Source organism: Contarinia nasturtii, unplaced genomic scaffold, assembly GCF_009176525.2.
Source record: "Contarinia nasturtii isolate CC-2019 unplaced genomic scaffold, AAFC_CNas_1.1 Cnas_scaffold_695, whole genome shotgun sequence".
Lineage (NCBI taxonomy): Eukaryota > Metazoa > Arthropoda > Insecta > Diptera > Cecidomyiidae > Contarinia > Contarinia nasturtii.
This window is the reverse complement of record NW_022198046.1, coordinates 5,585,765-5,600,447: the sequence shown is the minus strand read 5'-3', so window position 1 is coordinate 5,600,447 and position 14,683 is coordinate 5,585,765. Positions and strand designations below refer to the sequence as shown.

At 33.9% G+C, this 14,683-nt stretch overlaps 8 protein-coding genes and 1 long non-coding RNA gene across 9 annotated transcripts in view; 4 read left to right on the top strand and 5 right to left on the bottom strand.

Moving 5' to 3' along the window:
• The window catches only part of LOC116340580 (N-acetylgalactosaminyltransferase 6-like), an 11,815-nt gene extending 11,269 nt beyond the window's left edge, over positions 1-546 (bottom strand). The window contains exon 1 of the mRNA XM_031767135.1: positions 4-546. Within this exon, the coding sequence (XP_031622995.1) occupies positions 4-546 (543 nt within the window). The remainder of the gene's footprint in view (positions 1-3) is intronic.
• A 505-nt stretch (positions 547-1,051) lies between these two features.
• Positions 1,052-1,510, bottom strand: LOC116340579 (histone-lysine N-methyltransferase SETMAR-like). Its single transcript, XM_031767134.1, has one exon. The coding sequence runs from the start codon at positions 1,508-1,510 to the stop codon at positions 1,052-1,054; it is 459 nt and encodes a 152-aa protein (XP_031622994.1).
• A 1,336-nt stretch (positions 1,511-2,846) lies between these two features.
• On the bottom strand, positions 2,847-4,338 carry LOC116341039 (zinc finger protein 658B-like). The gene is made up of 2 exons (XM_031767888.1): positions 3,304-4,338; positions 2,847-3,188 (listed from the first exon to the last, which is right to left on the bottom strand). The coding sequence occupies exons 1-2, from the start codon at positions 4,242-4,244 to the stop codon at positions 2,975-2,977; spliced, it is 1,155 nt and encodes a 384-aa protein (XP_031623748.1). The 5' UTR covers positions 4,245-4,338; the 3' UTR covers positions 2,847-2,974.
• A 249-nt stretch (positions 4,339-4,587) lies between these two features.
• On the top strand, positions 4,588-5,254 carry LOC116341365. Its single transcript, XR_004201151.1, has 2 exons — positions 4,588-5,008; positions 5,184-5,254. It is a non-coding gene; the product is annotated as an uncharacterized LOC116341365 (long non-coding RNA).
• Positions 5,255-6,462: 1,208 nt separating this feature from the next.
• On the top strand, positions 6,463-7,908 carry LOC116340971 (integrator complex subunit 12). Its single transcript, XM_031767755.1, has one exon. The coding sequence runs from the start codon at positions 6,697-6,699 to the stop codon at positions 7,768-7,770; it is 1,074 nt and encodes a 357-aa protein (XP_031623615.1). The 5' UTR covers positions 6,463-6,696; the 3' UTR covers positions 7,771-7,908.
• Positions 7,909-8,051: 143 nt separating this feature from the next.
• On the bottom strand, positions 8,052-10,302 carry LOC116340907 (vacuolar fusion protein MON1 homolog A). Its single transcript, XM_031767657.1, has 6 exons — positions 9,531-10,302; positions 9,290-9,450; positions 9,018-9,219; positions 8,716-8,923; positions 8,362-8,643; positions 8,052-8,290 (listed from the first exon to the last, which is right to left on the bottom strand). The coding sequence occupies exons 1-6, from the start codon at positions 10,118-10,120 to the stop codon at positions 8,150-8,152; spliced, it is 1,584 nt and encodes a 527-aa protein (XP_031623517.1). The 5' UTR covers positions 10,121-10,302; the 3' UTR covers positions 8,052-8,149.
• A 143-nt stretch (positions 10,303-10,445) lies between these two features.
• Positions 10,446-11,643, top strand: LOC116341186 (transforming growth factor beta regulator 1). The gene is made up of 2 exons (XM_031768109.1): positions 10,446-10,657; positions 10,730-11,643. The coding sequence occupies exons 1-2, from the start codon at positions 10,559-10,561 to the stop codon at positions 11,528-11,530; spliced, it is 900 nt and encodes a 299-aa protein (XP_031623969.1). The 5' UTR covers positions 10,446-10,558; the 3' UTR covers positions 11,531-11,643.
• On the bottom strand, positions 11,628-12,661 carry LOC116341187 (trafficking protein particle complex subunit 4). Its single transcript, XM_031768110.1, has 3 exons — positions 12,337-12,661; positions 11,985-12,263; positions 11,628-11,877 (listed from the first exon to the last, which is right to left on the bottom strand). Exons 1-3 carry the CDS (start codon positions 12,509-12,511, stop codon positions 11,678-11,680), a joined length of 654 nt encoding a protein of 217 aa, XP_031623970.1. The 5' UTR covers positions 12,512-12,661; the 3' UTR covers positions 11,628-11,677.
• Positions 12,662-12,696: 35 nt separating this feature from the next.
• On the top strand, positions 12,697-14,646 carry LOC116341185 (5-methylcytosine rRNA methyltransferase NSUN4). The gene is made up of 4 exons (XM_031768108.1): positions 12,697-12,865; positions 12,933-13,964; positions 14,057-14,319; positions 14,435-14,646. The coding sequence occupies exons 1-4, from the start codon at positions 12,797-12,799 to the stop codon at positions 14,580-14,582; spliced, it is 1,512 nt and encodes a 503-aa protein (XP_031623968.1). The 5' UTR covers positions 12,697-12,796; the 3' UTR covers positions 14,583-14,646.
• Positions 14,647-14,683: the final 37 nt, after the last annotated feature.

The window sequence follows — 14,683 nt, the reverse complement described above, 5'->3', positions numbered from 1 at the left end:
TACATGTTTCATTACATTTTGTGTCATTTCACTGCAAATCGGACATGACTTTAGTGTTTTTGGTGTGCTGTGTCCTCTCATATGCTTCATTAGATCTACCTTCAAAGTGAAATTCACTTCATTGAATGGGCACATATCACAATAATATTTATTTGGATCGATCTGCGGCGTTTTTGTCACTGTGTTTGTTATTCTATGTGCTTTAATCGGCCGGTCTTTTGGACTTTTGCTGTTTGAATCATCGATTTTTACTTCAACTAATTCACTTCCATACATCTCATCGTTCACCTCATTCACAAATACGCTTGAAAATCCTGATGATTGGACGGTGTTTCTGAAATCGGGTTCTTGTAATGTTGTCGGCTCCATATCGATTTCTTGCTTAATTTCATCGACTGTCATGAGTTTTTGGTCTACGTCGTCCAATATTGATTCAAAATTACCAACAGACACAAAAACATTCTCGATGCGACTTTTTACATCTTGATGTTCCCTTAAGATGTGCTCTTCTAGCTGAGTGCCTAATCCGAATTCATAGCCACACATTTTACAACAATAAGTAAATTCATTGAATTCGTTCAAGAGCAAAAATCCACATGCTCGTTCAGCTTTTTCGTATGTTAAAACCATTTTCCCACCAAAATTACGACTTTTAAGCCGATTGTAAACAACGCATTAAACTAAAGTGATACTAATATTTTCAATTGTTCGGTGTGACTGAATGTCAAATTATTATTAAACAAGTAAACGTCAAAATATTCGAAACTCAAGTTTGAAATTCAAGTTCGAAATTCGTAAATGTCAAAGCCAGCATTTAATTTCAAATTATATCTTTACACATTTTTCATAGTCAATAAAGACTATAAAATTACTAGACTACTTAAAATTATTTAACGAGAAGAATTTCAAAAGAAAAATATTGATTTTCAAAATGATCTACCACATACATAAAATTTGGGAAAATCAACTTCTTATGTATTGTATACGTAGGTCACTACTTAAGTTCTTGGACTAACTAAGAAATGCATATGTGTTAATTCAACAAATGGCTTTATTGTTTTTCAAAGTACTCTCCCGCAACGTCAATACACTTATTCATTCGGTGGAACCATTCTTCATAACAATTGTGCCAGTCGGAATTTGACATCTCAAAAATGTGCATTTTGTATGCATCAACTGCTTCTTCGGGTGACGAAAATCGCATGCCTCGCATTTGATCTTTGACTTTCGGGAACAAAAAGAAATCGCACGGAGCCAAGTCAGGGCTGTACGGAGGATGGTGCAATAAATCGATGCTTTGAGCCGTCAAATAATCATTTGTTTTCTTGGCCGTGTGAGAGCCCGCATTGTCATGATGAAGAATGATCCGTCTTTTGAAGTTTGATTTTCGTATTTCCGCGATGACTTTTGGCAAGCAAATGGTAGTGTACCATTCAGCATTCACGGACCTTTGATCCTCCAAACATACAGTGGCTACATGACCCGTAACACTGAAAAACGATGCGATCATTTTTTTCCCAACACTACGTGAACGAACAACTTTTGTTGGATTGTGTTCATTTTCAAAGACCCAAACATACGACTGACATTTTCTTTCGGGCTCATAACAATAGATCCATGATTCGTCACCTGTCACGATGGTATAAACGTTTTTTGACGATCCGTTGTTGAATCTTGTAAGAGTTTGCTTGCACCATTCAACACGAGTCAATTTTTGTTCTTCTGACAAATTGTGTGGCACCCAACGTGAACATACTTTTTTCACATGCAAATGTTCATGTAATATTTTATATATTCGAGTCTCCGAAATCCTCAGTCTTGCAGCAATTTCGCGATAAGTCACATAACGATCCGACACAATCAGTTTGCGCACAGCATTAATATTTCTTCGGTGATAACAGTTTTCGGACGACCTTCGCGCAATTCATCTTTGAGGCTGACACGACCACGACGGAATTCTGCATACCACCTGTAAACATTGCTCCGGGATGGTGCTTAATTACCAAAAACAGAGATCATTTCGGAAACACAATCATCACCAGATAACTTTCTTTCAAAATTGTAAAAAATTATCGCTCGAAAAATTTCGTTTGAAAATTCCATTTTTTCCAAAATTGATTTTTTTCTACAGACACTGTAACAACGCAATATAACTTTTTTTCGTTCTGTCGAAGCAGTTATTCTCAGAAAAAGTCGCGCTTTACGAATATTTATGACATTGATACTTAATACGTCGTTAAGTACGCTAGTCCAAGAACTTAAGTAGTGACCCTCGTATTGTAACAAATAACTGCATTATTAATAAATCAATTTATCAGATAACATTTGGTTGATGATAAAAAATGTATTGGTCTTGGGGTGCCACGAGACTGCGGCGCATCGTATCTACAGCAGGTTTTTACTTACTTACGCAGATAGATAAGAATTTTTTTGTATTCGCCTATCTCATCGGTAGCTTTATAGAATGCGTCATGCCTCATGCGAACTGCTCTCAAAATTCGTATCTACAGCAAATGCAATGTTGTATGCTCTCTAAAAGTTTGTTGTTTTTCACAATTTTTTCTACGCACTAACTCATCATATTTCTGTCTCACTTTTTCAAAAATTGTTCGATATAACAACAACAAAAAATAGCACAGCATAAAATTCGGAATAAAAAAACAGTTTGATCCTTCAAGCAAATTAACCATGAATTTTCAATTAAATTCTTAGAATTATACTATAAAAATTGGCTACTTGATTAATATTCGAGTGTGATTTGTGACACGTAGAAAGCTGAAATAGTATGAAAAATGGTTTGGATAAAAAAAAGTGTCTTTGATTTTCTCGGATTTGTTCTGCAACCGTTATTTTTTTATTTATTTATTTTTACATGGAAATTCATTTTTCAATACTTTTATTTGTGTAAATAAACTGAAATTAGGTTTAGAAAATTAAATCTAATATATTTAAAAAAAATGTTATTATATCTCCATTAGAAATCTCCCTCGTGGCTTTGATATCTCCTTTCGTTACCTCTATAAATGTCGCCGTGAACCTTTCTCTCGTGATATCTTTTATAATCGTTGGTTTTGAATTTTTTCTGACAAAATTTACACGTGCTTGTTCTTTCTCCATGTATAAATTTATGACTACGCAAGGTTGATTGGGATTTAAATCGGTCCTGACAAACATCACACACATAGGGCCTTTAAAATATTTCAATATTTTTTTTTGTTAATTTGTTTTTTGTAAAATCAAAAGATTAATCATTTTAGAACGATGTAATTACTAATTACTAATTATGATTAAATATAGATTTACCTTGGGTCGGAATGTACGGAGAGTCGGTGGTGTTCAAATTTATTCCTCAATAAGAACGATAGATCACAATCGGTACATGAATATGGCATTATTTTTCCACTTTTGTGTATTTTATCGATGTGAACCTTTAAAGCGTTGCTAGTTTTAAAGGCAGACCCACAATCTGCACAGAGAAACGGTCTTTCCCCTGTATGCGTTCTTATGTGATTCATCTGTGAGTATTCCGTTGGAAATCTTCTCTCACAGTAATTACATTTGTACGGTTTGCCATTGAGTTCTTGATGCTTGGCCCTTACATGTTTCATTACATTTTGTGTCATTTCACTGCAAATCGGACATGGCTTTGGTTTTTTTGCCGTGTTGTGTCCTCTCATATGCTTCATTAGATCTGTCTTTAAAGTGAAATTCACTTCATTGAATGGGCACATATCGCAATAATATTTATTTGGATCGATCTGCGGCGTTTTTGTCACTTTGTTTGTTATTTTGTGTACCTTAATCGGTCGGCCTTTTGGACTTTTACGGTTTTTGGACTTTTGGACTTTTGAATCATCGGTTTTTACTTCAACTAATTCATTTTCATACATCTCATAGTTCACCTCATTCACAAATACGCTTGAAAATCCTGATGATTGGACGGTGTTTCTGAAATCGGATTCTTGTAATTTTGTCGACTCCATATCGATTTCTTGCTTAATTTCATTGACTGTCATGAGTTTTTGGTCTACGTCGTCCAATATTGATTCAAAATTACCACCAGGCACAAAAACATTCTCGATGCAACTCTTTACATTTTGGTGCTCTCTTAAGATGTGCTCTTCTAGCTCTGTGCCAAATCCAAATTCATAGCCACACATCTTACAACAATAAGTAAATACATTGACTTCGTTCAAGAGCAAAAATCCACATGCTCGTTCAGTTTGTTCGTATGTTAAAACCATTTCGTCACCAAAATTACGACTTTAAAGCCGATTGTAAACAATGCATTTAACTAAAGTGATACTAATATTTTCAATTGTTCCGTGTGACTGAATGTAAAATTATTATTAAACAAGTAAACGTCAAAATATTCGAAATTTAAGTTCGAAATTCATAAGTGTCAAATCCAACATTTAATTTCAAATCATCTTTACACATATTTCATAGAAAAATCAGTCCATAAAGACTTTATGTATTAATTATTATTGAAATTATTTAAAGAAAACTTCAAAAAAAATATATTTGTTTTAATTTTTGATATTTATAGATTTTCAATATCTTTTCAATTTCCAAATTTTTCTTTTACCAGATACATAAAATTTGAGAAAATCACCTTTTTATGTGACTGAAGCAACAAAAATTGTTACCAATGATCAAATTCCAACTCTATTGTAACGAATTTTGTCTCATGGTCAGATAACCAAAATGTGGCAGTTTTAAAACGACTTTGTCACAAAAAACCTAGATGCGAGCATATTGTAACCAATTTTTGTAACTTTGTGTCGCTCGGGTTGTATCGTGGCATCGTCACAGTCACGTAACCAACAAATATCTTTTGTGAATCGACAAAACGATCAGGTGCGCTTGATTGGACGCATACGAAGAACATAGTCAACAAATACAAACAACCAAACAAATGGCCATGGTGGCCGATAATTACCAAACAATACACGCACGCACGTCGCAAATCCATACATTTTGATTTAACATTATCAGTAGTATAATAGTAGGTATATATTTTTAACAAATGTTTAGCAAAAATTATTTTTGAAAAATATTATCCAAATGTGTTGTATAATTTGTATGGTATTAGAATTTTATTATTACGAAATTGCCAAAAAATGTATCACAAGTCTAAAGTATTTATCGTTATTCTAATCGTATGCCTCATTTCGTTTTAGTTGAATCAAACTGTAAGTTACTTTTGATGTGGTATTTTTTATGGACAAGTAAATATGTTCTCGAATATAAATTATTGTTTTGCATGCACCCACACATTTTTCTCGTTCTTTATTAAGTGTCGGTAAATCGATGACATTCCTCTCAATTTTCAGATTATTGATACCAAAATGTTTTAATTTCGGAAAATGACGAAGATGCCACGCAATGGTAATGGTGGCAACTTGTATTCTAAATACTGTACAAATATTTTTTCTAATCCAACATTTCCAAGCATATTATGTTCGTCATTTATAACGGGCAACACAAATGTAAACGCTGATAAAATCCTTCATCGTATAACTCTTTCAACGCTTTTAAAATATGAGATGTTTTTTCATAGACATTTTGTCTAGCATTAAGTTGATCAAATTTAATGCCAGTTTCCATTTATGCTTTGCCATATCTTAGAATAAATGGACTATTAACCGATAATGTGTGAATCTGGGATTTACACGAAAAACTGTTGTAACTTAGGACTTTAAAAATATAAATGTTATACGATGTCTTATATTTATATTTGTATCGATTGGAAAATCATCAAAATCAACTTGTTCAAGTGTAAAATATTGTTGATGTAACCAATTCTTATGTGTTGTACGACTCAAATTTATTTCAAGGGATGTAGTATGTATTGCAATTTTTTAAAATACTATCGTGAAAGTCTTTGTATGTCAACCGATCCTTACTGAATGGAATGATGCATAGTTTACCAACAAATAAATAGTGGAATAAACTGACGGATAAGGAAATGTATATCTATTTTGGTAGCGCAGACATATATTACACATACCATCTAATTGGGCCATATGATTGTCAGTGAATGAATTCTGAGACTTCTCCCGATATTACATCAAAATATGTTGAAAAATAATGAATTCAAAAAAGCTAACTAGTCCAAATTAATTTTGAAAACGGCGCGCTTTTGCGAATGCTTTTCAAACATGATGAAAAACTAGCAATTTGTACTAAAAAAAAGTTTAACTAATTAAAAAATTAAAATTGATCTTTCCAAAAAAAAAAAACTCCTCAACATAAATTGAAATCAAATGCAGATAAAATTTGTAGGCAGTGCATTTGCCGCTGCTATATTCGAAATTTATTTTTCGAACTAAATGGGCTTAACCTCAAAAATATGTGTTCGAATGTTTCCAGTGATGTAAATGAGCGGCTGAATGACATGTACGCTTCCAAATCAAAGCATAGCGAAATCACATACAGAATCGTAATAAATTTTAAGTGGTCGATTCAGTCGTTTGACAAACGAGGTAGGCGACGCACGAGAAGATCCCCACAGAGCCGTTGATATACTGATTGCATATTGTGTGTGTGTGACACAGAGAAGAAAAAACAACTTTTAATTTCATTGCCAATTGGGTTTTGATCATTTCATTCATCATTTTTTATGTAATTCAACTCAATTGATATTTTTCTATCGAATGAAACGACATTAATTGGTAGCTGAATTGAATTGAAATGGCTACAAGTGTTGAATTGGATCCTGTATTCCGGCAAGCGTTAAAATTTTTACATTCGTCGAGTGCGGATGCGGCCGAGAATATACGCAAAGCACTCGATGACGTGATCAAACAAAAGCATGGCCCAAATAAAATGTTGATTAATACATTGAGCAAAAAATATATAGCTGAGGAAAGTAAGGCGACAGGAAGTGGTGTTGTTAAAACGGCTTCGGTACGACGTTCATCGAACAAATCAAGTGATTCAAGTAGTTCGAGTCCAGTGCAAATTATTGCAACCACAAATACAACATCGACCACCACAGTAATAACGACCGATTCAAGTGGTCAAACTCAAGAAATTCCAGTTATTATTTCATTACCCGATACAATGACCAATGCAACAATCGCCGCTGTCGATGACAATGCAATGGATGAAAATATACATAATAGTTTATTTGACGATTTATCCTGTATCATTTGTCGGCGCATTGATTTTAGTGCAAAGAATAGACTGATTGAGTGTACAAAATGCAACTCATTATACCATCAAGAATGTCATCCACCGCAGTTGAAAGACTCCGATTTATCAAATGGACAAGAGTCAACATGGTGTTGTAGCAATTGTAAAGTGAAAAAGTTTAAAACATCAAGTGGACATTTGATCGGTTCACCAAGTAAATCGAACAATTCGTCATCGCCAACATCTTCGAATTCGTCAAATTCTGATGTTATAATAACAGGTACATCAAGCGGTACCTTTGGAAGTCATTCATCATCGAGTGGCTCGAAAAAAGAGAAAGAACATAGTTCGTCGTCATCAAGTAAATCGAAAAGTTCATCTTCTTCGCGCCACCACTCGCATCATCATCACCATCATTCGTCCTCATCATCGTCACATCACTCATCGAAACATGAACGATCCAGCGAACGAAGTTCGGAAAAGAGCAGCAGCAGCAGTGGTGGCAGCAGCAAAAGCTCATCAAATTCAAATATCCATACGCCCAACATTCATATCATAAGCGCCGATAAACGTTTACAAAACATGAAAAAGAAAGCAGCCAAAACTCAAGAGTCCAAGAGAAAAAAGTAAATTACAATTTGTCAGCATCTCCGTTTTATGTTTTTAGTATTAGAACTTTTTATAAGCATTAACTATATCAATTTTGCACGTACAATTCTGGTCTACAATTTCATCACTTTCCCCCCGTTTTTTGTATAATTTATTGCAAGAAATTTTCAATAAAAAACAATCCATAATAATAAAAAAATACTGGAATTGTATCACGATCCTTTTTATCTGCCTTATAAGCTGCAAATGGAAAATACATTTTCAAAAAAAAAAAAAAAAATTACAGCATAAGGTAGAAACATTTTTTGTTTATTGTTTTTTTTTTTCACAGACATTTTTAGCCATCTGATGATTCAGCTTGATCGCCAAATATTTTTAAAAATGAACTTTTATCCCTGGGTCAGAATGTTGGCGCATTTAAAATAAATAACATTTCTTCCTCCTTCTTGATCCAGCCCAATAACTTATTCACTAACGTAATAACAACACTTTTATCGACAGTTGGTTCAAAAACAGCGTACAACTCATAACCGTTCGTGATCTAAAATGTGGAATAGAAACATACGACATTTGAATGATCAAATGCATAAAATTAATATTAAATTAAATTACCCAGGCCAAAATAATTTCCTTTTCGTGCAGTTGATAAATCAATTTTGTAGGTCGATTGCTGTTATGAATGCGATGATGAATGTCATAGTAAAGTGATTCCAATCGACTGAATTCCTCGGGTGTATTATACGGCACATTTATTTCAGAGCACAATAGCTGAGCATTCGTTTTCGATTTGTATAGAAAATGACGAATCTCCGGTATGCCAATTGTTCGTAAATTAATTCCTTTGCTATTCATGGCATCATTGATTAATTTCAATACATTACTACGTCGTAGTCTCTGTGAATGATGTAAAAATGCAACGTAATATTTATCATAGTAATATAAAATGAGTGAGTCTCATGTGTTTACCTCGGTTATTTTTTGTTTGGCATCTGACAATGTGAAAAAAACGTCTTTTTCTACCGATAATAATAACAAACACGCCTGACAATCATCGGCCAAATATGAAACATGAGCATGTAGAAAACCATCAGCATCAAATTTCGGCAAGCAAATCGGCGTCCAGCTTTCGGCCGATTTAAAACTTTCCGAACAATCAACCAGATTGAAAATTAATCTGAAATTTTTTCAAATATATACAAGTAATAAGTAGTTTCCTAAAAACTAATAATTATTTCTGGTTGAAAGTTTTGAAGTTAAATTGAAATTACCTCAAATCAGCCGGATGAATAAAATACTTTTTCATTCTAACTAATGCAATTAGTTTATTATTGGCAATCAAAACGGCAAATACTAAATTCTTAATTTTTGAGCAATTTTGTTGAATCGCTGTAATAATCGATTCGCGTACAGCCGAGGCCAATGGTAAAATTCGCACGGAGTGTGTCAAAAATATGAATGGATTGTTTGAAACTATAAAGGAGAAGAAGAAGAAAATCAATAAATTCATTCAATTGAACTGTAAATTGTTATACAATCTTACTTTTATTGCACGCTCGTTTTTGGCTGTCATTCGTAAGAAGATGATCGATAAGACGTTCACTGCCCGCTAATAATCTCCTGAGATCGAAATTTTTTCGTTGATCGAAAATTTTCGTCATGTGTGACAGTGTTAATGTTGATAAAATTTGATTATAAACATCGCTGTAAAGATGAAAAGAAGAAGCGAAAAAAAGCATTATTAAAGTGGAATTGAGTGACACATAAATAGTTTGTTGTCTTACGTAAGTTGTAATTGGATTTGTTGTACACTTAGATCTCGTCGCGACGCAGCAACTAAAATTAATGGGCCTTTCAACAGGAACACAAATTTAATGCCGACGGCATGAATCGACATAATCACATCTTGATTTGCTTGTACTACACTAACCAGTGCTTGCATGACACCATACAATGTTGCAAGTTTATCTTCGTTGCCATGTAGAGAGTAGATTGGTTTTCCAGCTGAACTTAAAACGAAAAAATGTTCACGTTGACTCAGCCAGTCTGGATCATGTAAATAATCACCGGAAAGTACACTATCGTCATTTTGATCGAGCAAATCTTGACTGCCAAATTCACTTAATGCACTTATATTTGATGACGAAACCTTTGGATTGTTTGTAATAGTTGCTGAACTATCATTGCCCTGAATCTCATTGATGATTGATTTAACTTTATTTATCGGTGAACCATCTTCATCCAGGCTGGCACTCAATTCCTGTGAAAATTCCTCAAAGGAGTCGGTCGTAATTAGCATACTTTCGTATGTTGTACCAGCTGCTTCTTCGTATATCTCAATTTCTTCATTTGCATTCGTTTGCAAATCACTCATTTTTCACTGTTAAAATTAATTTTGTTCAAAGTCACAATGTAAACGTTAAAATCGTAATTATGATTCGCCGTCAATGGAAAATTCAAAACTATACACCCATTTTCGGCACTTTTGAATAAATTATTTTTATTATAGCATTACGATTCTTTGTCTATTTTTTTTTTTTTTTTTGATAACAAAAAAGTATCGCATTGACAGTGACATATATTTACACTGAAACCGTACTGTGTATAAATTAGTTTAGTGTTTCTTTTTCTTAATATTTTGCGGCGAACTGGAAGATGGCGAATTGCTCGCATTATTTTGACACTTCGAATTCCGAAATTAGGCTTGTGTATGAGTTGTGTTTGTGTATCGAGCGTAGATTCATTGTGGTTATTCTACAAATGAAACTTTAAAAAGAATAAAAAGCAATTGTTGAAGAGAAACGAAATTAAAATGGCCATCTACTCCACCATACAGCAACAAAACGCAATCAATATGAAATACAAGAAGAAACTTAAAAAATTGAAAAAATTTATTGAGAATTTGGTGTTTGTAAGTTGCTTCTAAAATACATTTCATTCATATTCAATTTTCACCATAATTTGAAATTATATCATTTTTTAGGAAAATGCTGCTTTATGTGACCAGGTCTCTCAGGTACAGGAGAGTATCGTATCGGTGAAGGAAGAGCGTCGTTTTCTGCTAAAAAGACTTATGGACAAAGACAGTGATTTAGCGAAGGAACTAAGCAAAAAACAATCAAACGATTCCGGAACAGCAACTCAATCAACTCGAAAGCCATATAAAAAACGAGCGAAAAAACAACAAGCGACCCAACCATCGGATATCGTATCGCTTGATTCAAATGACGCATCATCATTTCCCATTGATTTGGGTGCACTGAAAATTCTTAGCATCGGTCAGATAATCTACGATCGACCCCATTACCACACAGAAAATTGGATTTATCCATCTGGTTTCATATCGACACGCAGTTATGCACACATCAAAGACAAAGACGAAAAGGGCTTGTACACATGCCGAATCACAGAAAATGGTGATTTTCCACGTTTTGAAATCATTCCCGAGTGGGATCCACAAGCTATAATGCACGGTCCAACAGCCGACTTGTGTCATGCGCTTCTTATTCAAAACATCAACGAAAATACCGGCCAAAATTCGGAATTACAACCACAAGGCGAATGGTTCTTTGGCTTAACACACTCAACGGTTACAAATATTTTACAAAATTCAGTTGACATTAAAAAATGCACAAAATTCAAAGGTTTCAATGAAAATGCACACTCCATTGACCAAAATACAGGCCATTCGGTAAATTACGGTGCATTTGAAAAGGACATCGCCATATCGAATTATCATACTGTTTTGGAAGTCAAAGAAGAACCACCCGATGAACTGTTTTAACAAATACAGTAGATTGTAGTTTGTAATTTGTTCAGTTTTGCTTTTGCAGAAATACTGTTCCTGCATGAAATGAAATTTGAAATAAAAATAAATTGAATTTTCTGCACTTAAAATTATTTTGTTTATTAAATCGATATTTCAATGATATTAAATAGTTGTCACGCCCCCTTTTTCCATTTGCTCCAATAGTGCTTGCAAATTTGTATCGAACAACTCACATCGAATCGGCATTTCAAGTGAATAGAATGGATTTTTGAGTACATAATCAGCATATAATTCATAAATACGTCTGAGTAATACATCGACGCCAGCTTGTGTTGTTTCAGCAACAACCATAAATTTTACTCCTACGAAAATACGAAATTTTCAATTGTAGATTTTGGATTTAAAAAAAAAAATGAAGGACATAGGAGACAAAAAAGAATGGGAACTCTCTTCCGGATGTAGAAATTACCTGTCAATGTCTGAAAACATTGCAATTTGAATGTATCTGCTTCGAGAATTTCAATACCCGAACTTTTCGGTTCCGGACTCAATTGACTTGCAATGGCAAACAAAGGATAGAACATGGATGCCAAGAAGATTTTCTCATTTGTGGTCATTTTCGGGCGGGCAAATTTGAGCGTTAACGGAAATTCGTTGGCATTTTCAAAGACTTCTTTTACATTTCTGCCATCTTCAAGTGTGCTTCCATTCACTGGCATCCCATTTATAGAGTTAAGAACGTGTCCAACTGGAATGCAAACATGAAAAGGTATCAATGAAAACCATCGTGTTGTTGATATCTATTTTCAATTCACACTTACCAGTGATACCATCTTTCTGTCCGAATGCCACCGATACCTTTTTCGGATCATAATCTAATTTCAAGTCAATTGGATAATTGAATACTTTTTCAGTTTCTATTCGTGGAATGCTGTGATCATGATTAAAAATCAATCCCCCGGATTTGCTGACTATATAAACACCGTGAATAACCATGTTGACAATAAATCTAATACATTGAACAAAATAAAACTAAATATCGAAAATATTTAAAATTATCTTTTGATGTCAGTGTTCACGTAAACAAAACAGAAATTGAATGGAATCGTAAATTTTTCTGTTCGTTCGAAGATGAAGTGTCAAAATTGTGTTTCGCATTTAGTCCATCGAACAAGTGGCGACTTCAATGACAGATGATAAGAATCGATTTGAGGTTATGTTCGATATAAATAAATTCAAACCAAATAAATTACGATTCTGAAACGATCAAAACAATATAAAATGCTGGGGCGACAGCCTTTAATAACACACATTGTGAAGCGGTTTAAAAAGACCAAAGCCGGCCTATTTGTAAGTTAATTTTAAAATAAGAGAACATTACATTAACAGTTTACTGTAATATTTCATTTTGGTACAGTTGAAACCGCGTGATAAGAGAAAGGAGAAGCCAACCGACCGTGCTTTGAAGCATTTTGATGATTTTTATCAATCAGTTTATGGACCACGATGGGGTAGCATTCGAGCATCTTTGCTTTGTGAAAATAAATTCGTTGCACTCGTTAACAATTACGGTGATCCTGAAGTAACGAGAGAACAAATGGAACTCAATGGTGCTGTTAATTTGAGGAAAGTTTTCGATTTGTACTATAACCCAAATGCCATTGCTGATGCTCCAGAACAAGCAAAACTGTCGTCAAACATTGATAAAGTATTGGATAAATTTGTGCAAGAAAAGCAAAAGACAGAGTTTCGATCGATTTACCAAGATCATGTTGACGAAGAAGAGGAAAAACTTGCATTAGAGAGAATAGAGGATCCATCGCGTGTTCTTGATGTGAAACATGTTGTTGACTATAAAAAATCACTGAAACAATCGCTGGATGAAGATTCCGAGTATGATTTCAATCGTATGATTTCGGCGGAGGTCGGTGTGATGGGATTACATGAATTCATACCAGCCACAAAATTGAAAGGCATGGAAGATTTTATTCCGGAATCTGATCACTATCAATATTATAATACGGCCGTTGATTTTCCACTGAAAATTGAGCTTGAATCGGATTTCGCATTTCCGAAAACATTGGACCTGTATATGTATCCAAAGGGCGATATTTCACGGTTTTCAAGACCAAAAAATGCATCCACAAAAGTTCTTTCACATTTTTTACTTGACGCAGGCTCGATTTTACCACCTCTTATGTTAAATGTTCAACCAGATGACGTTGTGCTCGATGCATGCGCAGCTCCTGGTGGAAAAAGTTTGATTCTTCTTCAAAGTTTATTGCCAAAAGTTGTTGTTTGCAACGACAACAGTTTGTCACGCATGAATCGAATTTACAAATTATTCTTACAATATATACCTAATTTCAAAAACAATTGGGACGGAGAACGGTGTATTGTTCGGAACAACGATATACGGAAAATTAACGAGTTTTCCAAATATGATAAGGTACTTTATGAAATTTAGATTTAAAGTCAGAGCTCTTGTTGGCACCATACTTCTTTCGCTGGTAAAAATATGCTTAAATTGAACATTTTCAGATCCTGGTTGATGTGCCATGTTCAAATGATCGATTATCTGTAAACGTAAATGAAAACAGTTTATTCAGAGGAGATCGAGTGAAGGAGCGTTTGCAATTGCCTGAATACCAAGCATCGATTCTTGTGCATTGTTTGCAATTACTCAAACCAGGCGGTTCATTAATTTATTCAACATGTAGCTTAAGTCCAATTCAAAATGATGGTGTCGTTAATATGGCATTGACCAAAGCATTCACCGATTATCACATTACGACCACTATCAAGTAAGTACTTTTACTTCATTTCGAAAAAAAATTCAATGCATCAATAGATGGTTTTGTGATTTTAATGTTGGCTAAACTACCACTAAATTATTATTTATTCTCTTCCAATTTCCAGAGATCTAACGAATGTGTTGCAACCGTTCAAGAAATTATTTTTCTTCGAAGATTCGAAAAATTTAAAATTCGGACAATTGGTCTTGCCTCAGTTGCCGACAAATTGTGGTCCAATGTATTTTTGTAAAATTCAACGTAATGAAAATTAGTGTAGACAAAATGTTGTTGTTTTTTAAACAATGCGATAAAAATTAAAACAAGTTCGAAAAAATAAAAAAAGTACATGTATCATTTAATTTCGAAATTGTAG